A 21481-nucleotide genomic window follows, 5' to 3' on the forward strand; every position below is an offset into this window, starting at 1 on the left:
GATCAATACCGAGCTCATGGAATAAAAAGTCACGAACTTTGAGCTCTGTGTCCTCGCCAGGATATTCCCCGAGTAAACCGTTAAAAATAAGATTATATTTCATGGAACGACAACGAATATCCTCAATGACTAACTTAAGTTCATCCCTTTCAGCGCGCATTCCATCAAGTTGGTCATGTAAAACACGGAAGTCCTGGCGCAGATCTGAGATACCTGCAGTGTTACTGCTGGATGTAGCCTGAATGGACTTCAACGATGCTGCAGTATCGGTAGATTGCGTTTTAATGTCATCAAACATATCACTTATAGATTGCGCACTGGTTTCCATTTCAATGGATTTTTTCTGAACACTGACAACAGACTTTTCGAGTTCTGAATGCCTTGCTTTGATATTCTTCATATCTTTATCCAAGTCACTGACCTTGGTGGAAAGAGAGGTGACGACTCCATGTATTTGGTCTATTTTTTTAACGTGAACGTCAATATGTGAAAATCTCTTTTCCATTGTATTGAAACGTACGTCCATTTTGTTGAATAATTCAGTTAAATGTCTCAGCACAAGATCGGTGTCGCTGGACACACCTTCAAACAGTACATCATGTGCCTCCTCAATGACATTGGAGGTAGATTTATTCCCAGAATCTGATTTCTTAGACATATTGATCTCTACACTCGCTATCAATAAGACGTGCGCGTCGATGAAGCGTGACGAATTTTCTGTCGTGCGCCGTGTGTACACCTATTCCGATACTACAGGTGAGTATAAAGGGTCAAAGTTCAAAATGTTCAGTACAAACAAAGGTACCGCTTCGAAGTTTACCATGCGATGACGGTGTCGTTTTCGAATATATTTTAGCGGAGTCATTTAAACAAGTTGCCTACTAATAAATCACACAGACACAAGGATTGTCAAACTAATATTTCGTTTTGTAGAATTATACTATCTACAAATATAGTACAGAAGATATGAGTCGTACATCTAAAACAGATGAAAGGCTTTCATACATGAACTATATTTTGTCGCGTAGTGATTTGGTTCACAGAATTTAGTTGCTACGTTGGGATAATTTGAACTTTTAAAACAAGCCTACATTTGTAAGTAAATAAGTTATGGGATAAACAATTTCCCCGACTCATGACGATTGTTTATCATTTTTATCCAACTCTCGTTGATTTTATAATTTTAAATATAATTTTAGATAATAATTTTAGAAAAGACAAGAGCGTTAGTAGAGAATTAACTTACTCAAGTTAGATAAAAATGATAAACAATCTCCACTCGTTGGAAAACCCCTATATATTATTTCTCAAAAATACTAAATAGTTTCTTTTTATATAAGGGTATAATAACTATGCCTATTTTGCATATGTTGTATGGGTATTTAAACCACGACACAAAAGTGTCATTGCAAACTGTATACTATTGTGGTAGAAATAGGTCACACGACTCGCTAAAGCTCGTGTCTTTTGTAACTTCTGCTTTGTAACTTATTTTGTAATATTTAACTCCAGTAAATTGAATTCCATATCCAACACCCACTCGTTATGTAACCCCAGTGTATGTTAATTATGTATGTTACCGAGCACGCTGACTAGAATCGCATCTGTATAGAAAGCCGCATCGTCGATACTTCAGTTTGGTAACGGTCATACTAGCTGATACCAAATCCCAAGGCTCTCGCAAGGTAATTTCATTGGTCGAATTTGGTAATCGTGTAACTTGATTTAAGTGTACTCATTCTCTATACAAATAATTTATTACGTAGCATTGGCTGTATTTACCTATATAATAATAAATATCACAAATGCATTCACCACTTAAAATAATGTTATGTAAGTATTCGTTATCTCCATATTACATGCACTAAAAATATAATTATAATTTAATTTTGTATGAAACACGCATTTTCATTGGCTGAAATAATTTTGTTATACCTCCATAACAAAATTTTTGACGTTGCGAAATGTAACGTCATTTTTGATTGGCTGATGACGTTGCGTAATAATTTATCACAGAAAAGAGTTCGCCAAAGAAAGTGAAATATCTTGGTGCGTATAAGACGAAATTAAATTATAAGAATTAACATTAATTATTTTTTCTGTTATACAGTCATAACATAAAAAACTGGAGTGTATTCTCTTCATAAACCGCTTCGCGGTTTATTTAGAGTACACTCCAGTTTTTCTGTTATGACTGTATAACAGAAAAAAATAATTGATGTTAATCCTTAAATAATATGTATTATTGCATCCCAGGATATGCGTGACCGTTATTTATAAGTGGGATAATTAAAAAGGAAAGATAACCAGTCAATCACCAAGTAGTCAACCCAGTTTTTTTATTAGCATTTTTTTGCATGTCCCTTTTGATAAGATATGTAAACGCCCAATACATTATATACCATTGCATCATTATGAATAAAAAACCTATAAAATGCCACATTACACTATAAACAGATAGACATGAATTAATGTTTACAAATCCATGACTGACCTGCATGCATGAAGTCGCCCTCGTCAATGTATATACATACGTTTAATTTAATTCTTGGTTCACATTATACATGCTAAGCTTAGGTTGTTTGATATTCCGTAACTTACCTACATTTATCGTAAAATCCTTATGACAGTTTATGTATATCCGTCTATCAATACGTCTACAGCTGAACCGGTTTTTATTGGGACTCGATTATAATTTTTTATAAAGATTTTCCATGTCAAATTAGCTGACAAGTATACATGTACCTAGATAAAGGCGACTTGATTCAGAGACCTGCTTGACTTGCATATTTCATCAAATTTTTCAAAAAACAATATATAATAATATACAGCCTTTTCCCTGCTGGACGTTATATATGTTATATTTTGTCCATTTTCTTACTGTATAAGCTGTATCCTTGTGTAAGCCTTATGTTTACCTGGGGGATACTCACTATTTCATTTTGATTTCGTGTACCTGTGTTTGCATGCAAGCCCTCAGGAAATATGATACCTTCGGGTAAACAAACCTTCATATTACCCTCAATCCAGGGCCATCAATGCATAATACAACACTAGGCCTAGTATTTTCTTTTCTTTTTTGAAATTTGCTTGCTCCGATTATGGTAGCATTGTAATACAGTGTATTTAAAAAGTTACAAAAGTAAGTGAGTTGTACCATTTGTAAAACTAGTTAAAGAGAGAATGAGAAAAACATATTTACAATAGATTAAATGACTTATTGACACGTACTTAAATATGCACACAAATGAAGGCATTTACTGACAATCAACAAAAATCAAATGTGATGAAGGATTAGATATCGTATGAAATATATACTTAGAAATAGAATACATTAACATTGTGGCCACGCTGGTCAATGGTTATTTACAGCAGATTTCAATGTCTGCATGACGTTAACGTCTGATTAAAATATACACCAATAAAGACAATAACTGTGGACCTGGAATACCAACTGTCTTCAGCGGTAATGATATATACCTACACCAAAGGTAACAGAAAATCTTCAGCAAAATGAAATGTCCATAACAACTATAAATCTTGTTACATGTCGCTTTATCTAAACTAGATTTATTCATTAGAGGACATCAGACCACATAAATTCCCCGTATGTATTCTGTGTCATGTGAATATGTAATTGTGTACACGATACAGAAGTTATTGATTTTTGTTTGGAGAAGTGCTTTATTTAGGGTGCACCTCACCACCAACAGGTAGGGCGTTTACAATTAAAGCACCTTTAAATAGAGAGAATTGTATATAAAGCGATGTGCGCTGTAGAAAGCAGATTTCAGTTTCGACAATTTTGTACAGGTAGCTTCATAGTTAGTTCTGTAGCTAGAAAGTATGTTGAAGTTATTCGTTGATCGTTATTATGTGAGTTGAGACTCTACGCCTTATGGAATGTAACAGCGTGAAAAAGTATATATACGTCTAGAATACCCTCAAAAAGAGGTACAATATTGATGAAAGATTTGCTATTTTAGGATGGCATTGCCTCTACTGTCATCGTGGCCTTTGTAATATAGTTCCCCTCGTATCCACACCCAGATAATTATTTAAATCGAATTAGCTTTCCTATCGATGTATTTACATTTGTTAGGACCACATGTAGTCCGTTCCACTTTAATTAGGAAGTAATATCCACTGTATTACTGAATTTATGCTTTAATAGTCTATTATGACATTGCTTTCTGTTCAAAAGCGTGGTCTCCTCAATTGTCACTTCTATAAGAATTAAAAATATCTGCATGACGTGGACTTAAATATTTATTGGGACTTAAAATAAACACCAATTAAGACATTTGTAAGAAATGCCTATATGAAGTCATACTTTTTTAATGCTTGTGGATACACAAATAGATAACAGAAATCTTCATGTTTATCATACATTCAAATAATAAGATTCAAGATTTTACATAATATTTATACAAAGCATATCAGTTACCCCAAATATGCTTCTATGCACTACATAATCCGTATATTAGTTAAATGTCCATCTCTACTCCAGCACCACTACATGAATATCTTTACACGAGGTACCACTAGTGGTTGTTAGCAACTGGTTGGATCAATCAAAATTATAGCATTTTAAGCGCCAAAATAACCTGCTACACAACAAGCGGCTGATTCCCTGAACGCCTGCATTTTGAAATAACACCCTACTGGCTATGTTTGTACAGTAATTATAGTCTGTTCTGGTGAAGTCACTTTTGTTACCTGTGTTTTACCTGTGTATGTTACCTGTAATTTTCATTGAATTTCTCATCAAAATCAAATGTCAATATTCAATGAATATACTGCACAAAAAATACAATATATTGGAATTAACTATGCACATGATAATTGTCAATACTTATTTAAACAATTTAATAATGATCAAATTATTAAATATCAATAATTAACAAATTAGTATTTATAAATGATTCGTTGAAATTGATATTTATTGATAATTCATTGAAATTAATATTTATTAATAATTCAATGAAATTGATATCATAAAATACCTTTTGATAATTCTATCAATTTCATCAAACTAAAAATTATATCAAATACTTTGCTTTTTTCCTTAATACAAGTTATAATCAAAATGTTCTTTTTTCTCATTTGAACGCCTCTCTGATACCTGATATCTGATAACTGAAGATAATGATGTTGTTATGTAAAAACCGCTCACTTTACTGAGATCAGTAAAAATGATGAGCTGTGTTAATGTAACCCAGGCTACGGATGGCGTGACACTTGGATATTAAAACCGAAGCTACATGTACATGTATGTATCTATATCAACTTCAAAATTATCATCAGGACTTATCATTCCACTGTTTGCACTCATACCGTTATTACCATCTTTGGCTAATACTCAGTTAGACTTTAACTTTATTAGGAATAGGTTATGAGACAGATGTACACCATCAACATCGGGACAGACTCTTCACCGTCTTCCCGGGGACCAACATCAAGGGATGCTTTTCCATTTCACCCCATGCAACGACGACACTATAGGAGACTGGTTCGCCGCGCAGCTGTATTGCCACTTGTACCACTACACCAAGTAGAAGACGTAAGAGGACATCCAGGAAGCTGACCTACACATTGACGTTACGCCATTCACAGACTACGTTGTTGACCAGTGGATAGAGGGAGACAGTTGGGAACCACTACGACAACGACGGACCTGAAGGACGACCAACCACTTAGAAGCCTGGCACGGGAAACTCAAAAAGATTGTACACCATACACATCCTAACATCTTCACAATTATACGGACATTCAAGGACATACAGCCAGTCTACTAATGAGATAACTAGACTTCAACGTTGCGCTGGACCCCGACCCAGGAAATACAGAAACATTGACACTCGCCTTGTCCTTCAGAAACAGAGACTGGAGAACCATATAATATCCTACATCGACGCAGCCTCCGAATTTCTTCACTTAGGTTGTACTGATGTAACATTTTGGACAAGGTTGTACTGATGTAACATGGACAAGGTTGTACTGATGTAACATGGACAAGGTTGTACTGATGTAACATGGACAAGGTTGTACTGATGTAACATGGACAAGGTTGTACTGATGTAACATGGACAGGGTTGTACTGATGTAACACGGACAAGGTTGTACTGATGTAACATGGACAGTGCTTTATCCTATTTGTATTTTACTACACTGTGATAATAAAGATCTGTAGATTTGTTCCAACTGTGTACATGTATACATGTATTTGCATGCCTGTTACAGTTTTCTGTGTATATTCATTGATTTCAATTTTGTCCGTTGTATAACATTATATGATATAAACATAAATTAAGATTCTAAAAGTCCTATCAAAATATGTGATATTATATTAACACGTAATATTCTATGATTATAATACTGATATTTCAAACTGTGTATCTTTAAATTAGCATACATATACATTTCTAGTGCTCTATATAATTAAGATTATAATGATGTTATTCCTATCAAAATGTGTAAATTTACATTAACGTGTTTAATTGTAGTTCTCAATTTATAATAAAGATTCTGATAATGTTGTTTTCAAATTATGAAAAGATATATTAACTTGCAGAATTTTAATGTTCTTACTTTTTGTATAACTTATCAATATCAATGTGATTAATACTATATTATAGAATTTTTCAAATTGATATGCTTGTGTTTTGGTTTTCTTTAGTTGTCAAATGATTTCTAGAGGTAAAATATCTTGGTAAATACAGAACAGACTATAATTACCCTCCCTTTGATGTCTCTGCCTATTGTTCTAAATATGTAGGCGTTCAGGGAACACACCCAACAAGCGACCATTGGGAATCTGCAAGCGAAATTTGAAACAACCCATGATGATGTTTCTCTAACAATAATACAAAACTTCTACCAATCAATATTTTTTAATGAATGCTAGATAATATACCTACGTCATTTTCCATTTCTTGCAGTTGGAAACAAAGAGAAGTTTTAATGTTTACCTTATATTTTCAAAATTAAAATCATTTTAGTTTAAACATTATTTTATTCAACAAGACACAATAACATTACATATACAGAAAATAACAAATGGGATGGGAAAACAAGCTTAAAGCTTATATTAATTCCTTTCCCAATCACACAGAAAAGCAAATACATCTTCGGAACTAGGACACCTTAATTTTGATAACTAAGAACAAAATAATATTTCACATAGTTATATAAATATACATGAGTTGTAAAAAATTGATAAAAAAGAAACCGAAAAAAGAAAATTTCCTTGAATAACCATAGGGTTTTGAGGGAAATTTAGTTTGGCCTGCTTTCTACACATCGTACATCTATGTGTATATATTAACAATCAAATATATAATTTATTTATTAACATTGGTAGATTACTTAGACTTAAACATACATATTACTACATATACAACAACACCCGCGTGTACCTTTACATACAAAATACTTTCGATGCCTGCGAAGCCCGAGGTGTCCAGGGGTTGGGGAGAGCCCTACCAGCGAGGTGAAATCATTTTCGTTATATATGTATCATACTTATACATTTATGCTGAACACGTTTCAGTTTCTTCCTAGTCAAGGTTAGACGAAATTAGTGAACTAATGATATGTATTTCGAGGCGAATTTAACAAAATATTTTTTTATGCAAGGACACGCAAACATCAAATACTTTTACCGAGGCGGCCATGTTAACGTTAATTGTTTGAAATATAACCATTTTGGATGATAGCGCGGAACGTCTGATCCTGAAATTCAGCAAATAAATTATCTTTATTATAATAATTGACACTAGAAGGTCAGTAAAAATATATTAAAAGTCATCATCTGATTGGGAAATGTCCACGACTAGGGAGTTTCCTTCCCTCAGACAGGTCAAAACAATACCCCAGAAAGGAGGTTAACTCAGGTTTATGTCACAAGCTGTCAAAGAAGTAATGCTATCATAATTTGTAATAGGCAACTATTATCGTTTGTTTAGCCAATTACAGTACCAACTCCTTATATTACATAACGCAGTTATATATATATATATATATAGCTTAGAAATTGAAATATATCCTAACGTAACACATACAGAAAAAAAAGTAGAATTGCCAACTCCATGAAAATGCCCAACACAATATAAAACAGGACGCTACGATCATCAGGGATGCCCTGATAGGAACGTAACTTATGTCGATGTTTGTTTGAATCGCATACAGCACAATATTCTCTATTAGTTCTAATTATGGCCGAGTATTGGCGTACACTCCTTTCAGATCTACAAATCATTCTCACCAATTGACAGTACATAATATAAACCATCCATCTTTTACAGACAGACTGTGTAGGGGTGTTAAGTATCTCGTTAATTTTATGTTCTCGGCGATGGAAAACTTCCAGGATTGTTTTATCACTACCACACTTAAATAAATGGCACATGTCTCTGTGAAAATCAGAACAGTCTTGTCTTTGCGATCGATATCGGCGCATTTCTTCGCGAATTTCTACACGACGTGATGGGTTTCTATTAAAAGATGATTCACATGACAATGAGTCTATGGTTTTATCAAAGTCTCGCGTTTTTGTTTCTAGTAAAGAAGGGATATTTTTCCGACAAAGTTTTTTCACCGATTCCTTGATTCCTTGGATATCATGATGAATATGACCTTGGAGTCGACATGCGTTGCACATTACGCGCTTGCACGTGTGACACATATAGCTTGCATCTTCTTCTGAGTGTATCGGACATGTTTGTTTGGCTCTACTTAGTTGGATGACATCCCGTAGAAATGGGAGAGAATTCATATCGTCAATGTGTAACACCTGGTGACTACACTCGATCCAGGTAATGTTTGGGTATTTTGAGCAATGTTTGCATAGGTTTAGTTTGCACGTTAGACATACATATATGCCACCGTCTTCTTGACAAACTGCACAAACACGAGCTCGCCCAGCAGACCTCAGTGTATCAAGTACATCATTTACACTAAAATTCCTCGACAGATTATGTATGTCTCCCTTTTTAAGATAATACGGTTCCCGACACAATGGGCATTTTCCCAATTTAAGTTGTAATCGTTGGTAGTCTTGCCAGATGCACTCAAAACAGAATGTGTGGCCACAGCTAAGAACTCTTGGGTCTTTTAATACATCTGCACAAATGGCACACACCAGTTTGTTCTTTATGTCTTCAATGACATCCCCGGCTGCCATCTTGTAAGGTCGTGTGGCCAGTTACCTGCACCCATCAGCTATTGATAAAAGACAAAATGAAACTTATAAATAATCACATTCCTATAACGGATGTCGACAATTAACGGATACATTATCAAAACAAGCTTTCGTGAGATGAAAATTAATGAAGAACACGAGAACGTTATATTGTCGTCATCATGATATTATTTGAAAACCTAGTACCCGGTATTTACATTTTCGATATGAAGCCAGATGTGGATATGCTCAGTGGATCCCAATTTATCCCAAACCCTCTCGGTTGTTCCTGACGAATAAGGAATTATAGGTATTGATTGTAGATGATGGGTTTTGTGCTTTATCATATTTTGGCCCAGACTAACAGGTAACTCTAAGCGTCAAGGTGACTTAATTTTGATTTTAAATACAACAGATATACCTAACTAATAACGGTTCAATTGACTGTTTCAATCATGTGTATATAATTACATAAGGAAGCGACACGATCGATCGTCCCGTATTCTCTGACTGGTAATTTACAATAGATTACAATTGTAAATGACGCGGACTTAAAAATAACTTTGAACTAAATATTGACACCAATCAAGGCATTCATGACCAGACTACTGACATAAAAATCACCGTTCAGGTTCATTTTACCTGCTAACCGAGGGCTTCTTACGATGTGACTACGGTAATTAGTACCAATCACATTATCCATTTGTCTGTCAACATACTGCTAGCAATATCGATTATAAATACCAACCGCTCTGACGTGGTCTGTTGTCACACAGGGTAGGTGAGTTTGCAGCACTAGCAGTTAAAATTAAAAATGTATTTTAAGAATTCAAGGCTAGGAGTACCTTTGTAAATATATGTGTACCAATAGAGAAGTAAAATTTCGTACCTACTACCTGTTTTGAGATAAGATTTTTTTTTAAAAGTTTCTATTTATTCTTGCTGAAAACAAACAAGCAGTTTGGTTTATTAGGAAGAGTTGTTAGGCCTTTGTGAATACAAGAGTGTTCCATTTTCAAAAGAAACACAGGTAAAACCTTAGCTAATCTAGCAAACATCCTGGTGTTTGTATAGCAAGTAATATTTACTGGAAGTGTGGTCATGAACCTTAACTGTGTATTAACAAAAAATACACAATTTAAAAAGGATATGAAATATTTCTAAATATGTTCTTGTAATGGTGCCTACTCTTGTAAACTGGTACAGATAAATAAACTGTTTGAATGACGTGCATTAGCTTGGGCTAAAATGGAGGCAAAGATTTACCGTGGATTAACAAAAAAAACAAATTACGTTTTACAACTATAAAATATATACCTGGACCACTATCTTTATAAAGTAAAAAATCATATCAATAGTAAAGATAATTCCAACATACGTACCAAAATTATTTGGCATTCTTGGCGGCAGTGGATTGGTTCCTGGCGTGGTACATGTATGTACAGGAAATCGAAGTCAACAAGAGAATCCCGGGACAGAATATCACATGACTTCGTCCTCTAACTACCCATTATATATGGGCATATACAAGCGTTCTGTGTGTATACGTAGTCTTTGTTTTGCTTACTGAAAACAGAATGACGTAGGATTCGAGGTGTAAAAAAGGCGGGAATTCCCCAGGTGGGGGTTCCCCAGTGTACTGTTAATGTCAGGGTTACTGTCTTTCGAGTACCCGTGTGCTCTTGTATGCCATTAAACCTATACAATAACAACATTAATACGACAGAAGGAACTTCAAACTTTAATTCGATATAAATTTCACGTCATTTGAACTTCAAAAGAGCGAATGAAGGGATGGGTCACTAGTATGTAGTAACATATGGTAAATTATTTAGTTGTGGGAGTCCTTAAAGCACGGACCAGTCATCATCCAATAAGCCAGGAACATGTATATATTTATCTGTTATCAGCTTGTTGAAGCAATTTGGTTGCCTATAAAATCGTTTTATGTCCATATACATGCACAGTCGGCCCTCGTTATCTCGAAGTTGGTGGGGTCATGAAATAAGTTCAACAAAATTATACTTCAGGTCTGACTTTAGCAGCTGTCAGAGCCCCTGATAACGCAGTCTGATTGTACTACATATCATTTCATGCATACATTCAGGTGCAACATCAAGGTTTCACCAAGGGATATTTTCCAGTAAGGTTTAGTTTTCAGAAAAGGACTTAGCGTTCGTGATCGAGTCGAATTTGGAAATCATTTAGTGCATCTTCACATGAAAATTTAATGATAAACAAGCTTATTTCATGAAAACTAGTTCATTTTCTAACATACTTTATGCACTTTAAATTTGTCTTTCTCATGTGACATCACACTCGATTTTCATCATTTATTCGTCAGTTATAACTTTGTCAACAGAAGTGGAATTTAAAATGATTTAACCGATAGAAAACATGACATATTTTATTAATTTTGAGAAAACATAGAGACACATTTAAGCATGAAAATGCAATGAACGCTCTTACAAAGCGGTGCTTATTAAGTGACTGGGGAACAGTGTATGTGGGATTAAAGTATAGATTTCTCAACTTTTTCTTTTTCACTTGGTGCAATCCTACTGTCGTTGTCATGTCGAACAAGTTTCCTGCTACTCTTCCATCAACCATATTATTTAAGATTTCAATACATTTACGGACAGAATTGACAGTAGAGAGAGATGTAGGTTGATACAGTTTGTTTGGTTTGTTTTTTTGTTTAACGTCCTATTAACAGCCAGGGTCATTTAAGGACGTGCCAGGTTTTGGAGGTGGAGGAAAGCCGGAGTACCCGGAGAAAAACCACCGGCCTACGGTCAGTATCTGGCAACTGCCCCACGTAGGTTTCGAACTCGCAACCCAGTGGTGGAGGGCTAGTGTTAAAGTGTCGGTACACCTTAACCACTCGGCCACAGTGTGGCCCCTGGTTGATACAGACCATTGACACGTTTCATGGTTGACATCATGATAACGTTTGGAAATATTGTTTCTATGAAGTCAGACATGTTTTTTTTCAGCTTGTTGACGCAAAAATGGATAATAGCAAGCATCGTGCTTATCATACATGCAAAATGAAAATATTTCCAGATACGTGTATCTTAATCATAACAAAAACATACATTCAGATTTTACATAATATTTATTCAAAACATATCAGTTATCCCAAATATGTTTCGCTATAACACTACATAATCCGTATATTAGTTAAATGTCCATCTCTTCTCCAACACCACTACATAATTATAATAACACAGGGTACCAGGTACTTCCTACAACACGAGCTGTAGTAGAAAACAGCATAGCTCTTCGTCGCAAATGTTTGTCAATCAATAATTGAAATATGTAAACTGATATTGATTTGCATATTGGATTAATAAGACTTATGTTGGTACTTGACAGAATCAATTTGTGATACTCAATCTTAAAATAAAATAAAACCTGACAATCAAAGTATCTGATAACTTTGTTTATTTATTCGTTTATGGAACTCTTCAAGAAACCCTTTCTTTAAGGTCCTCTTTTTAGGATTTCTCTTAAGAGAACATAAAGGTACTTATGTCAAGATTTACAGTTGTATCAATACATAATTCTTCTTTTTTTTTAAATTCTGAAAATAAAATTAGAATTCTGCAAAATCATATTAACTATTTGCACCAATGGGGAAGAGACAAATAAATATATACATAACTTCTAATCTCCAAACATCATCATAGCCAAAAAACATTTTTCAGCAAATTATGCAGTCACACGTTCTCCTTCAGTATTGCTAGCACCCATGTCGAGAAGCTCTTGCTGTTTGACGAAGAACTCCTTTGCCTTTCCACATGTGGCATTGGTACACATAGGACATCGAAGGGGCATCTGTTTACTACACGACTGGTTAGAGGCGAGATGACTTTTCACCACATCTGCTAAAGCCTGCAACAACAAAGTAGTCCATGTACAAATATCAGAGTTCTGAAATGACATATTTCCCAGTACAATATCACGGTTCTGAAATGACATATTTCCCAGTACAATATCACGGTTCTGAAATGACATATTTCCAAGTACAATATCAGGGTTCTGAAATGACAAAGCATTCCCAGTACAATATCAGGGTTCTGAAATGACATATTTCCCAGTATAATATCAGGGTTCTGAAATGACAAAGAATTCCCAGTACAATTTCAGGATTGCTATCCTCTAGAGAGGTCAATGAAGGATATATCTCTCTCCGTGGGATGGTTATGTGCACACATTATATAATATAATGGTACAGATATTTACACCAACAAATTGTTTCAACCGAATAAAGAGCTTTATATATTTTCTAAATGTCCATTTAGATGTATTGTATTAGAAAAAGGAGATTTTGTCATCTTTCAATAGTTTAGGTATTCAATAATTTCCAAATTAAACAAAAATATTAACCTTTAAAACCAAGAAACAGCAAACGTGTAGAATTGAACATTATATAAAAACTTTTATATAAAAACTTTCTCAGTGAAATCCACGCGACATACCTGTATAAAAGTGGGGCTGTCATTCATGGCGTCGGCTCTCTTGATGGTTATACCATGCTGTGGAAACAAACACAAACAATCATAATCTCAACTTAGACAAAAGGAAAATGGGGCCTGTACTACTGCGGGTCATTCAAGTAAAGTATTTACTCACAGAAAGACTCCCAAAATAAGTTTATGAATAGTACAAGCATGTAGTTCACTGTAAAGTATTTACTTGTATCATTATTACAGCAGGTTACTACAGGAAATCTTTGCTCGAGAAGACTTCAAAGCTAAGAAGCTTATGATTGGTACAAGCCTGCACTGCCACTACCAGAAAAGTCACTATTTCTTCATAATCATCATTAATGCAATTGCATGTTTTTTTGTATTTTTCAAAACATATGCATTTTTTTTAGGAAGATGAAAAAAATATAGATTAATTATATTTAAATATGTCAAGAAACAAAATTGATAAAGTGACATCATGGTTAACCAATTTTTATTTTGTATTTTTTCATATTATTGGGTATATCTTTAAAAAAAAATATCCTTATGAACAATAACCATTCGAATTTGATGATATATGTACATAAAAAACATTCATTTTAATTATGAAAAGGTTATCACAATTCGTTGATCAATAGTCTGAATATGCAAATTTTGTGACATATACAATAAAACGCTTGCGCACAACACACTAAAACACCTGAAAACAAAAATGGCTTCCAATGTGAATTGACTGCGGTTGAAAACGATAACAGCTTCCGCAATGAAGAGTATAATGGGAAAATGGGTCAAACACAATCCTAGAATTAAACTGGGGAAGCAATACAATACAGTTCAAATATGAAAACAGCAGTAATACTGTTGCTGCTTGTATTCTGCTTGATTGCTGGATAGCAGGTCATGACAATCTTGATAATATTTACACAAACTTGGTAATAGTTACACAAACTCGGTAATAGTTACACAAACTCAGTAATATTTATACAGTCTGTACCAGTACATCGCTACTGTCACTATACTATATGTACAGTGTTTACACTTATTTACACATAAATATGTGTGCCGGAATATATACAGAAGGTGTTTTTTAACATTTAAACCACTATATAATATTGTTATCCAACTAACCCAGATGAAATATTTCGCCGTGTAAACTATCGTGAGTTTGTATTGCCTCAATTTTCAAAACAGTCACATGATAATTAAAAAAAACAATTTCCATGCTAAACTTAGAGGGGGATTCCCAACTAAATCAAGTGGTCAAGCTGGACATAGGGATCGACTGTGAACATTGGGACAGCACAGAAACATAACTGGAAAGGAACAAAACATGTACATTCAATGAAAATTACAACGTTTTTACCATGATGTCCCTTTAAGAAAATTACCAACATATAATAACTAAAGGGAGATAATACAGGAGTTGCCGTTGAAATCAAGTATGCCACTCTTAGGTACACACCTATAGCTGTATCACACAACCTCTAAACCAAACATCTAATTCAACATGGAGTCAAAGCTCATAGAAATCATTGATTTTTGTATTACAGTGTAGTAAATCTTTCCTAAGACAAACATGCTTGATAAGAATTTCTGATTTAAAATCATGAAGTTTCAAATTCAAAATCCAAATTTGGCTTAACATTTCTTAGAATCAAATGATAAATTTTGAATATAACAGCATTTTCTCTTCTCATATGGAACTAATTAAAAGTTTCATTTCTTCTCATGTCTTTAACTTCACATTTTCTCTGTTTGCTTTTGTTTAACATACTATTAAAAGCCAGGGTCATTTAAGGACATGTCAGGTTTGGAAGTGGAGGAAAGCCGGAGTACCCGGAGAAAAATCACCAGCCTACGGTCAGTACATGGCAACTCCCCCACGTGGGTTTCGAACTTGCAACCCAGAGGTGGAAGGGTAATGTTAAAGTCGGGACACCTTAACCACTCGGCCACCGCAGACCCCCTTCACACTAATTGAATATAAATGGAGGACTCAAAAACAGTTTTGAGCAGCTTTCTGAGGTTAAGCAAAATGACTTGGTAGTATTTACCTTAGCACTGAGTTCTGTACCATACTCCAGATCTAATTCATACAATGTCTCTATGTGGTCACTGGTGAATGCTATTGGGACCAGCAGTATGTTTTTCTGACCACGCTTGGCCAGCCCTTCTATAGCCTCATCAGTCTGGGGACTCAGCCACGGCAACGGGCCCACCTGTCAACAGAGGTCAATCATTTATAACCACAGCAATAGACCCATCAGTCACGAGAGTTCAGAGGTCAATCATTGTAACCAGAGCAACGGTCCCACCCATATCCACAGGTTCGATTCAGGTAAGATGTGTTACAGGTAGGTATTGTTCAATTACATGTTTCAAATTTAAAAGATGTAAAAGAGGGAAAGAAAAATGTAAGTGTTACTTGTCTTACAACAATAACGAAACAAGTTATATCAACTGATATTTATCACAATTGTTGGCTCCGATGGAAAAGTGTCAAAATTAAATCATTTTTTCAAAAGATCAGTAAAACAATTGTTGTAAGGATTATTATGTATATTTAACATAGGTCATTATCATAATTATCTTCATTTCAACCAGCTACCTCTTGACTTTATATTCTTAAAACCCACCAATTGAGTTAAAGAAAAGTTCCCCCTAGCCCAATAGCTAGTATTAACCAGGGTTACAAATACAGGTGTATGCTTTGGGCTTTAACAGTGCATATCCAGGCCAACAAAGTATTAAAAAATTGATATAAAACAATGGAGGGCAGGAACATATAGTAGGTATGGTAACAGGAAAATATATAATATACGAAATCTTTTACAATGTCACTCAACTAATAGATTCTACTCACGGGTAGCTTTCGACCACTATCTGGTGGCCTTCTTCAGTCCTAACTGTGGTCAGTCAGAGGCTACAATCTGGTGTGGGATTCAGTCACGTGACCCAGGGATTAACACTTAGTCATGTGACTGAATCAAAATATATATAATGTTACACTGGTCGATTATTTGTGATGAGATAAAAAGAAACGAAGACAAATACTGGGGAACTGAATCTGAGGTTAGATTCGTACAGGGGAGACAATGTTCAGTGACTTACTTTTGATTGCCAAACAAGTCTGTACGGATTACAGTATCCAAGAAACTCCATCACGCGACTTACGGTAGCTGCTACCTCGGCTGGGTAAGGGTCACCTCTGTTTACCACCTAAACACACAATCAGTTTAAATTTGAAAAAAGAAAAATAAATTCTAAAAATTAAAAATCCCCAAATTGTTTTAAAAAAACAACAAATTTAACTTTACATGTGATGTCATAATATAAACATATATATGAGCAACACAATACATGAATACAGTATTAATAGGGATAATCTTGAATTTATGTAACAGAAAAAAACCCAGAGTGTACTGTAAATAAACTGCAAGGCCAAGAGTACACCCCACTTTTTTGTATAATAGCTCCATCATATAAAACTAGAAAATGTCTGTAAGACATAAATGCCCCTGCTGCAGCTTGACACCCTGAAACATAAGCAGTCCATGAGATTCGCTAGTTACCTTGCATCAGGACGAGCCGGAATGAGACAGGATAAATGTGGGTAACACTTTATGCCCCCCCCCCCCCCCCCCACCATTTTAGAAATTATTACACTACTGTATCAGCCAATCAGATACATTGTTACAAACGACAACATTGTTTTTCTTAGAGTAACATACATTTTGTAAGCCTATGAAAATGCTTGTTAAAAGCAAGATTAAATTAATATTTCATATAACTTTTTATCTGTGCTGTTTCAATTTGTTTAATAGTAAAAACTCCATGAAATTTTGTCTTTGTATGTAAGGCTAACATTCAGATGCAAATAATGAGAAGGCAAAGAACAAGATGAATTTAAACTCATCAAATATCATTCTAAGACTGACTTTTCAGAGGTAGAGATTTGGCGGAGAATAAGATGACAAAACATCATTCTAAGACATTGACTTACCTTCAGAGGCAGAGAGTGGGCTGAGAATAAGATGACCACTTTGTCTTTATCTTCCTGAGGAAATCTGTCCAGTTGTTTTTGTATACTCTCTGCAAAGGCCTAGAATGGGAGCAAAGAATTCGTGTTTGATGGTGAATTAAATTTTCAGTGTTATGGAACTCTAAGGAAAAGTTCACCGAATAGCACTCAGATGATTTCTTTTTTCCATCCTGCATGCATCACACATTCCATTTCTCTTAACAATCTCTAGGTGATGCTATTGAGAAGTTGTTTGATATTACATTGCCTGTTGTCAGTAAAATGTGACAAAGTCAGGTGTCTTGCTGGACCTCTTCAGCAGTATGCTTCAGTGAGGTAGCACTATAAAGTAGGCATCAGATCAGCGCTCCTACAAGGTGACAAACATGGACATACTACCGCCTACCAAAATACACACACATACCACACATATGCAGCTCCCACACACGAGTGGCTGTCCTTATTAAACCATACTAAACCAAACCCACACATGGAGGCCGTCCTTATTAAACAATACTAAACCAAACCAAATACAAATGTGACAAAGTCAGGTGTCTTGTTGGACGTCTCCAGCAGTATGCTTCAATGAGGTAGCACTATCAAAGTAGGCATCAGATCAGTGCTCCTACAAGGTGACAAACATGAACATACTACTGCCTACCAAAATACACACACATACCACACATATGCAGCTCCCACACACGAGTGGCTGTCCTTATTAAACCATACTAAACCAAACCAAATACAAATGTGACAAAGTCAGGTGTCTTGTTGGACGTCTCCAGCAGTATGCTTCAATGAGGTAGCACTATCAAAGTAGGCATCAGATCAGCGCTCCTACAAGGTGACAAACATGAACATACTACTGCCTACCAAAATACACACACATACCACACATATGCAGCTCCCACACACGAGAGGCTGTCCTTAATAAACAATACAAACCAAACCCATACATGGCAGGCTGTCCTTAAATGACCTTAGCTGTTGATAAGACATTTAACATTACAAAACTTAATTCATTAGACACTGACTTTACCTGCATTGTTAGATTAATTAATGCCATCAATACTTGATGTGTCTTCAAAACACCTATTATACAGAGTATTAATTTGTGTGGTACTATTCAGAACCTCTTCAGAATCTTCATTTACCTGCACTAATCCAGGGTGTGTTGGCCATCTGTCTATTGCACTCCATCTGATGCTACTTGGAACTCCTCTAGAGGCATAGTGTCGGTAGAATGCATTAATACTACTTCCTGTTGTAGAACAGCTGTATTGTGGGTACTGTGTAAAAGCGATCCCTCTCTCTATGCCATCACTGTATAATGAATGGTTTTAATTAATTACTTTAAATAAGTCTGATGAAATATTACTTCATATTATATTTTGATATATTTACAATTGCCACGGTTTCTGAATCAATAACCCAAGTGTAAGCAACTCAAGTTTACTTCTCAATAACTTGATTAAGTAGATTGTGACCCTGTTTACCAAGTATAAATGTACCTTGAGTATGTGAACATTACTTAGTGGACTTACTTCCACAACCATGTGTCAGTTTTTTAGGTAGACTAGTTTATATATTTTTGTGGATTAGTTTCGCTTTGTTTTAATCAATTTATCACAAAGGAGTATCTATGCAGCGTTCGAACTTTTTCATACTGAGTGAGTAATTGTAAAACTCTTTCATTTAAACAAAAACAGAAATTGTATTATAAAACTCTATGATGGAGATTTGATTTCAAAACAAAAAGAAGATGGTAAATTACCTTTCCATCTGATCAATGGCATCTTCTGTCAGGGGGTTTACATACCGGAATCCCACATAAAATTTGTGTGGAGCTGAAATTAGAAAAACAAAGGCTTTCAATTTTCATTTCATGTGTTCTTGTTAAGTATATACATGTTACCCTGGTAAACACTAGCCCCAATAAACTGCTTGGCCAGAGAGATCTTCTCTGTTTCGATCGGTTGAGTGTAAGACTAGTAAGCCAGAGGTCCCAGGTTCAATCCCTAGCATTTATATCTAATCAATCACGAGCTCTGTTACATCGGCGCCAATGTAGGAGTTTACCATGACCCATTGACACAATGGATATTTAACTCTGGTATCTAGTACGTAGTTACTATATAACACTCGGCTAGAGAATTCTCACTTAAACTTAATCTGTTGAGTGTAACACAAATGTATTACAATTTTTAAAAATCACTGTTGCAGTCCTGATCACACCACAGTGACTCATGTATTTGTTACCTTGGTAAATACTCGCCATTTGGACATAAAGAAATCTTCTCTAGTTGATTGCCAGGGTATAAGAGGTCAGAGGTACCTGTCTCTAACCCTGGAGGATGCTCTCTTTTACATAACAACAAATCATATTTACAAATGTCTAATTTACAAGACAACTGTAACAGTCTATTCTTCTTCCCATAGAATAGATTCGTGACAGATTCAGTCCAGTTTTTGAAATTTCTTTTCAGGCTAATTAAAATCTAGATGGTCATTACATGAACATCTAACAACATCCCATAAGGGTTCACGTCAGAGTGACCTTTTGGATTGGCCAATCAAATGACTACTTCCAGAATCTTGGAAGAGAATTGTATATGTCCGAGTTAGCATGACTAGAGTGCATAGCTTGCATAATCTGTCAATTTGTTTCAAGTCATTTCGTCCCAGAAAGCATATAGCTATATTCTGTGCCGAAAAGGTTTGCTTCAGATGCATGCTGTGACAAAATATTTAGCTTCGATGACATTGATTGTTAGATGTTCATGTAACGTAGTGAGAATGTTCAGGGCTCAAAGTAGATATTTTTACCAGGTGGCCTATTTTGCTACAAAGTCATTAAATTGCATTTTACAATTTTTTTTAGTGGCCACGGAGGTGCCTTATATGTCAATAACTGGTCCCCAATGTTGAATTAAAGGCGCCATGGCCACTAAAATAGGTGCCATTTTGAGCCCTGCTCTGACACTTCTAACTTTCTAGATTTAGGACAGATGCAGTCCAATATGTGAAATTCCTCTTACATTTCTAAATTCCTAGATTCGAGACAGATGTGGTCCAGTTTTTGAATTTCTTCCGACATTTTCGTACTTACCAGATTTGGGACAGATATAGGCCTGTATCTGAATTTCCTCTAACATTTTTAGCTTACAAGATTAGGGTCAGATGTGGCGCAGAATTCGGATTTCCTCTGTCATTTTTTTACCTACCAGATTCAGGACAGATGCGGTAAAGTCTTTGAAATTCCTCTTACATTTCTAACTTCCTAGATTCGAGACAGATGTGGTCCAGTTTTTGAATTTCTAGTTTACTACATTCAGGACAAAAATGTAGTGCAGTATTTGAATTTCCTCTGACATTTTTTTTACCTACCAGATTCAGGACAGATGCGGTCCAGTATTTCCACCATGCCCTTGCCTTGAGTCTCTGTCCAGCGTTTGATCGGGGAGCCCCCTCCGATCTCTTTGTACTGCTCCTGTATCTTTGGTGTGCGCCGTTTAGCGATGCGGGGAGCCAGTACACTATAATATATAACAAATATATATATGACTAAGAGTAGAAATAAATCACAACAGATAAATCTTATCTTCTTTGTTGGGAAACATTGACTGCTTTTTTTCAGAACAGCTAGCTGGCTTCTTCCGAGTTATTTTTTTTATTTAATGACAAAAGCTGTTTCCTAAAGTCCTGGAATTAAGGGCACTTTATATTGCTGTTTACGAGTGAGTCAAAGAAAGAAATATGCAAAATGTTACAATTTCAGAACTGTGAAATGTCTGATGGCAACCC

The 21481-nt window shown here is 35.2% G+C and overlaps 2 protein-coding genes across 2 annotated transcripts; both read right to left on the reverse strand.

Moving 5' to 3' along the window:
• Positions 1-7035: 7035 nt before the first annotated feature.
• LOC117316002 (tripartite motif-containing protein 45-like) lies at positions 7036-10651 on the reverse strand. The gene is made up of 2 exons (XM_033870487.1): positions 10564-10651; positions 7036-9222 (listed from the first exon to the last, which is right to left on the reverse strand). The coding sequence occupies exon 2, from the start codon at positions 9182-9184 to the stop codon at positions 8048-8050; it is 1137 nt and encodes a 378-aa protein (XP_033726378.1). The 5' UTR covers positions 9185-9222; positions 10564-10651; the 3' UTR covers positions 7036-8047.
• Positions 10652-12280: 1629 nt separating this feature from the next.
• LOC117315407 (ferrochelatase, mitochondrial-like) lies at positions 12281-21213 on the reverse strand (the record flags this gene model as incomplete). The annotated part of the gene is given in 8 exon segments (XM_033869587.1): positions 12281-13078; positions 13666-13722; positions 15711-15875; positions 16768-16875; positions 17660-17758; positions 18832-19000; positions 19452-19524; positions 21065-21213. Coding segments are annotated over 8 exon segments (1003 nt in total), but the record flags the coding sequence as incomplete, so codon positions are not given.
• Between the last annotated feature and the right edge of the window lie 268 nt (positions 21214-21481).

The sequence above is a fragment of the Pecten maximus genome, chromosome 17 (assembly GCF_902652985.1).
Source record: "Pecten maximus chromosome 17, xPecMax1.1, whole genome shotgun sequence".
Lineage (NCBI taxonomy): Eukaryota > Metazoa > Mollusca > Bivalvia > Pectinida > Pectinidae > Pecten > Pecten maximus.

Excerpts from the sequence above, each read along its gene's own strand:
- LOC117316002 (XM_033870487.1), bottom strand. The coding sequence starts at position 9,184 with ATGGCAGCCGGGGATGTCATTGAAGACATAAAGAACAAACTGGTGTGT.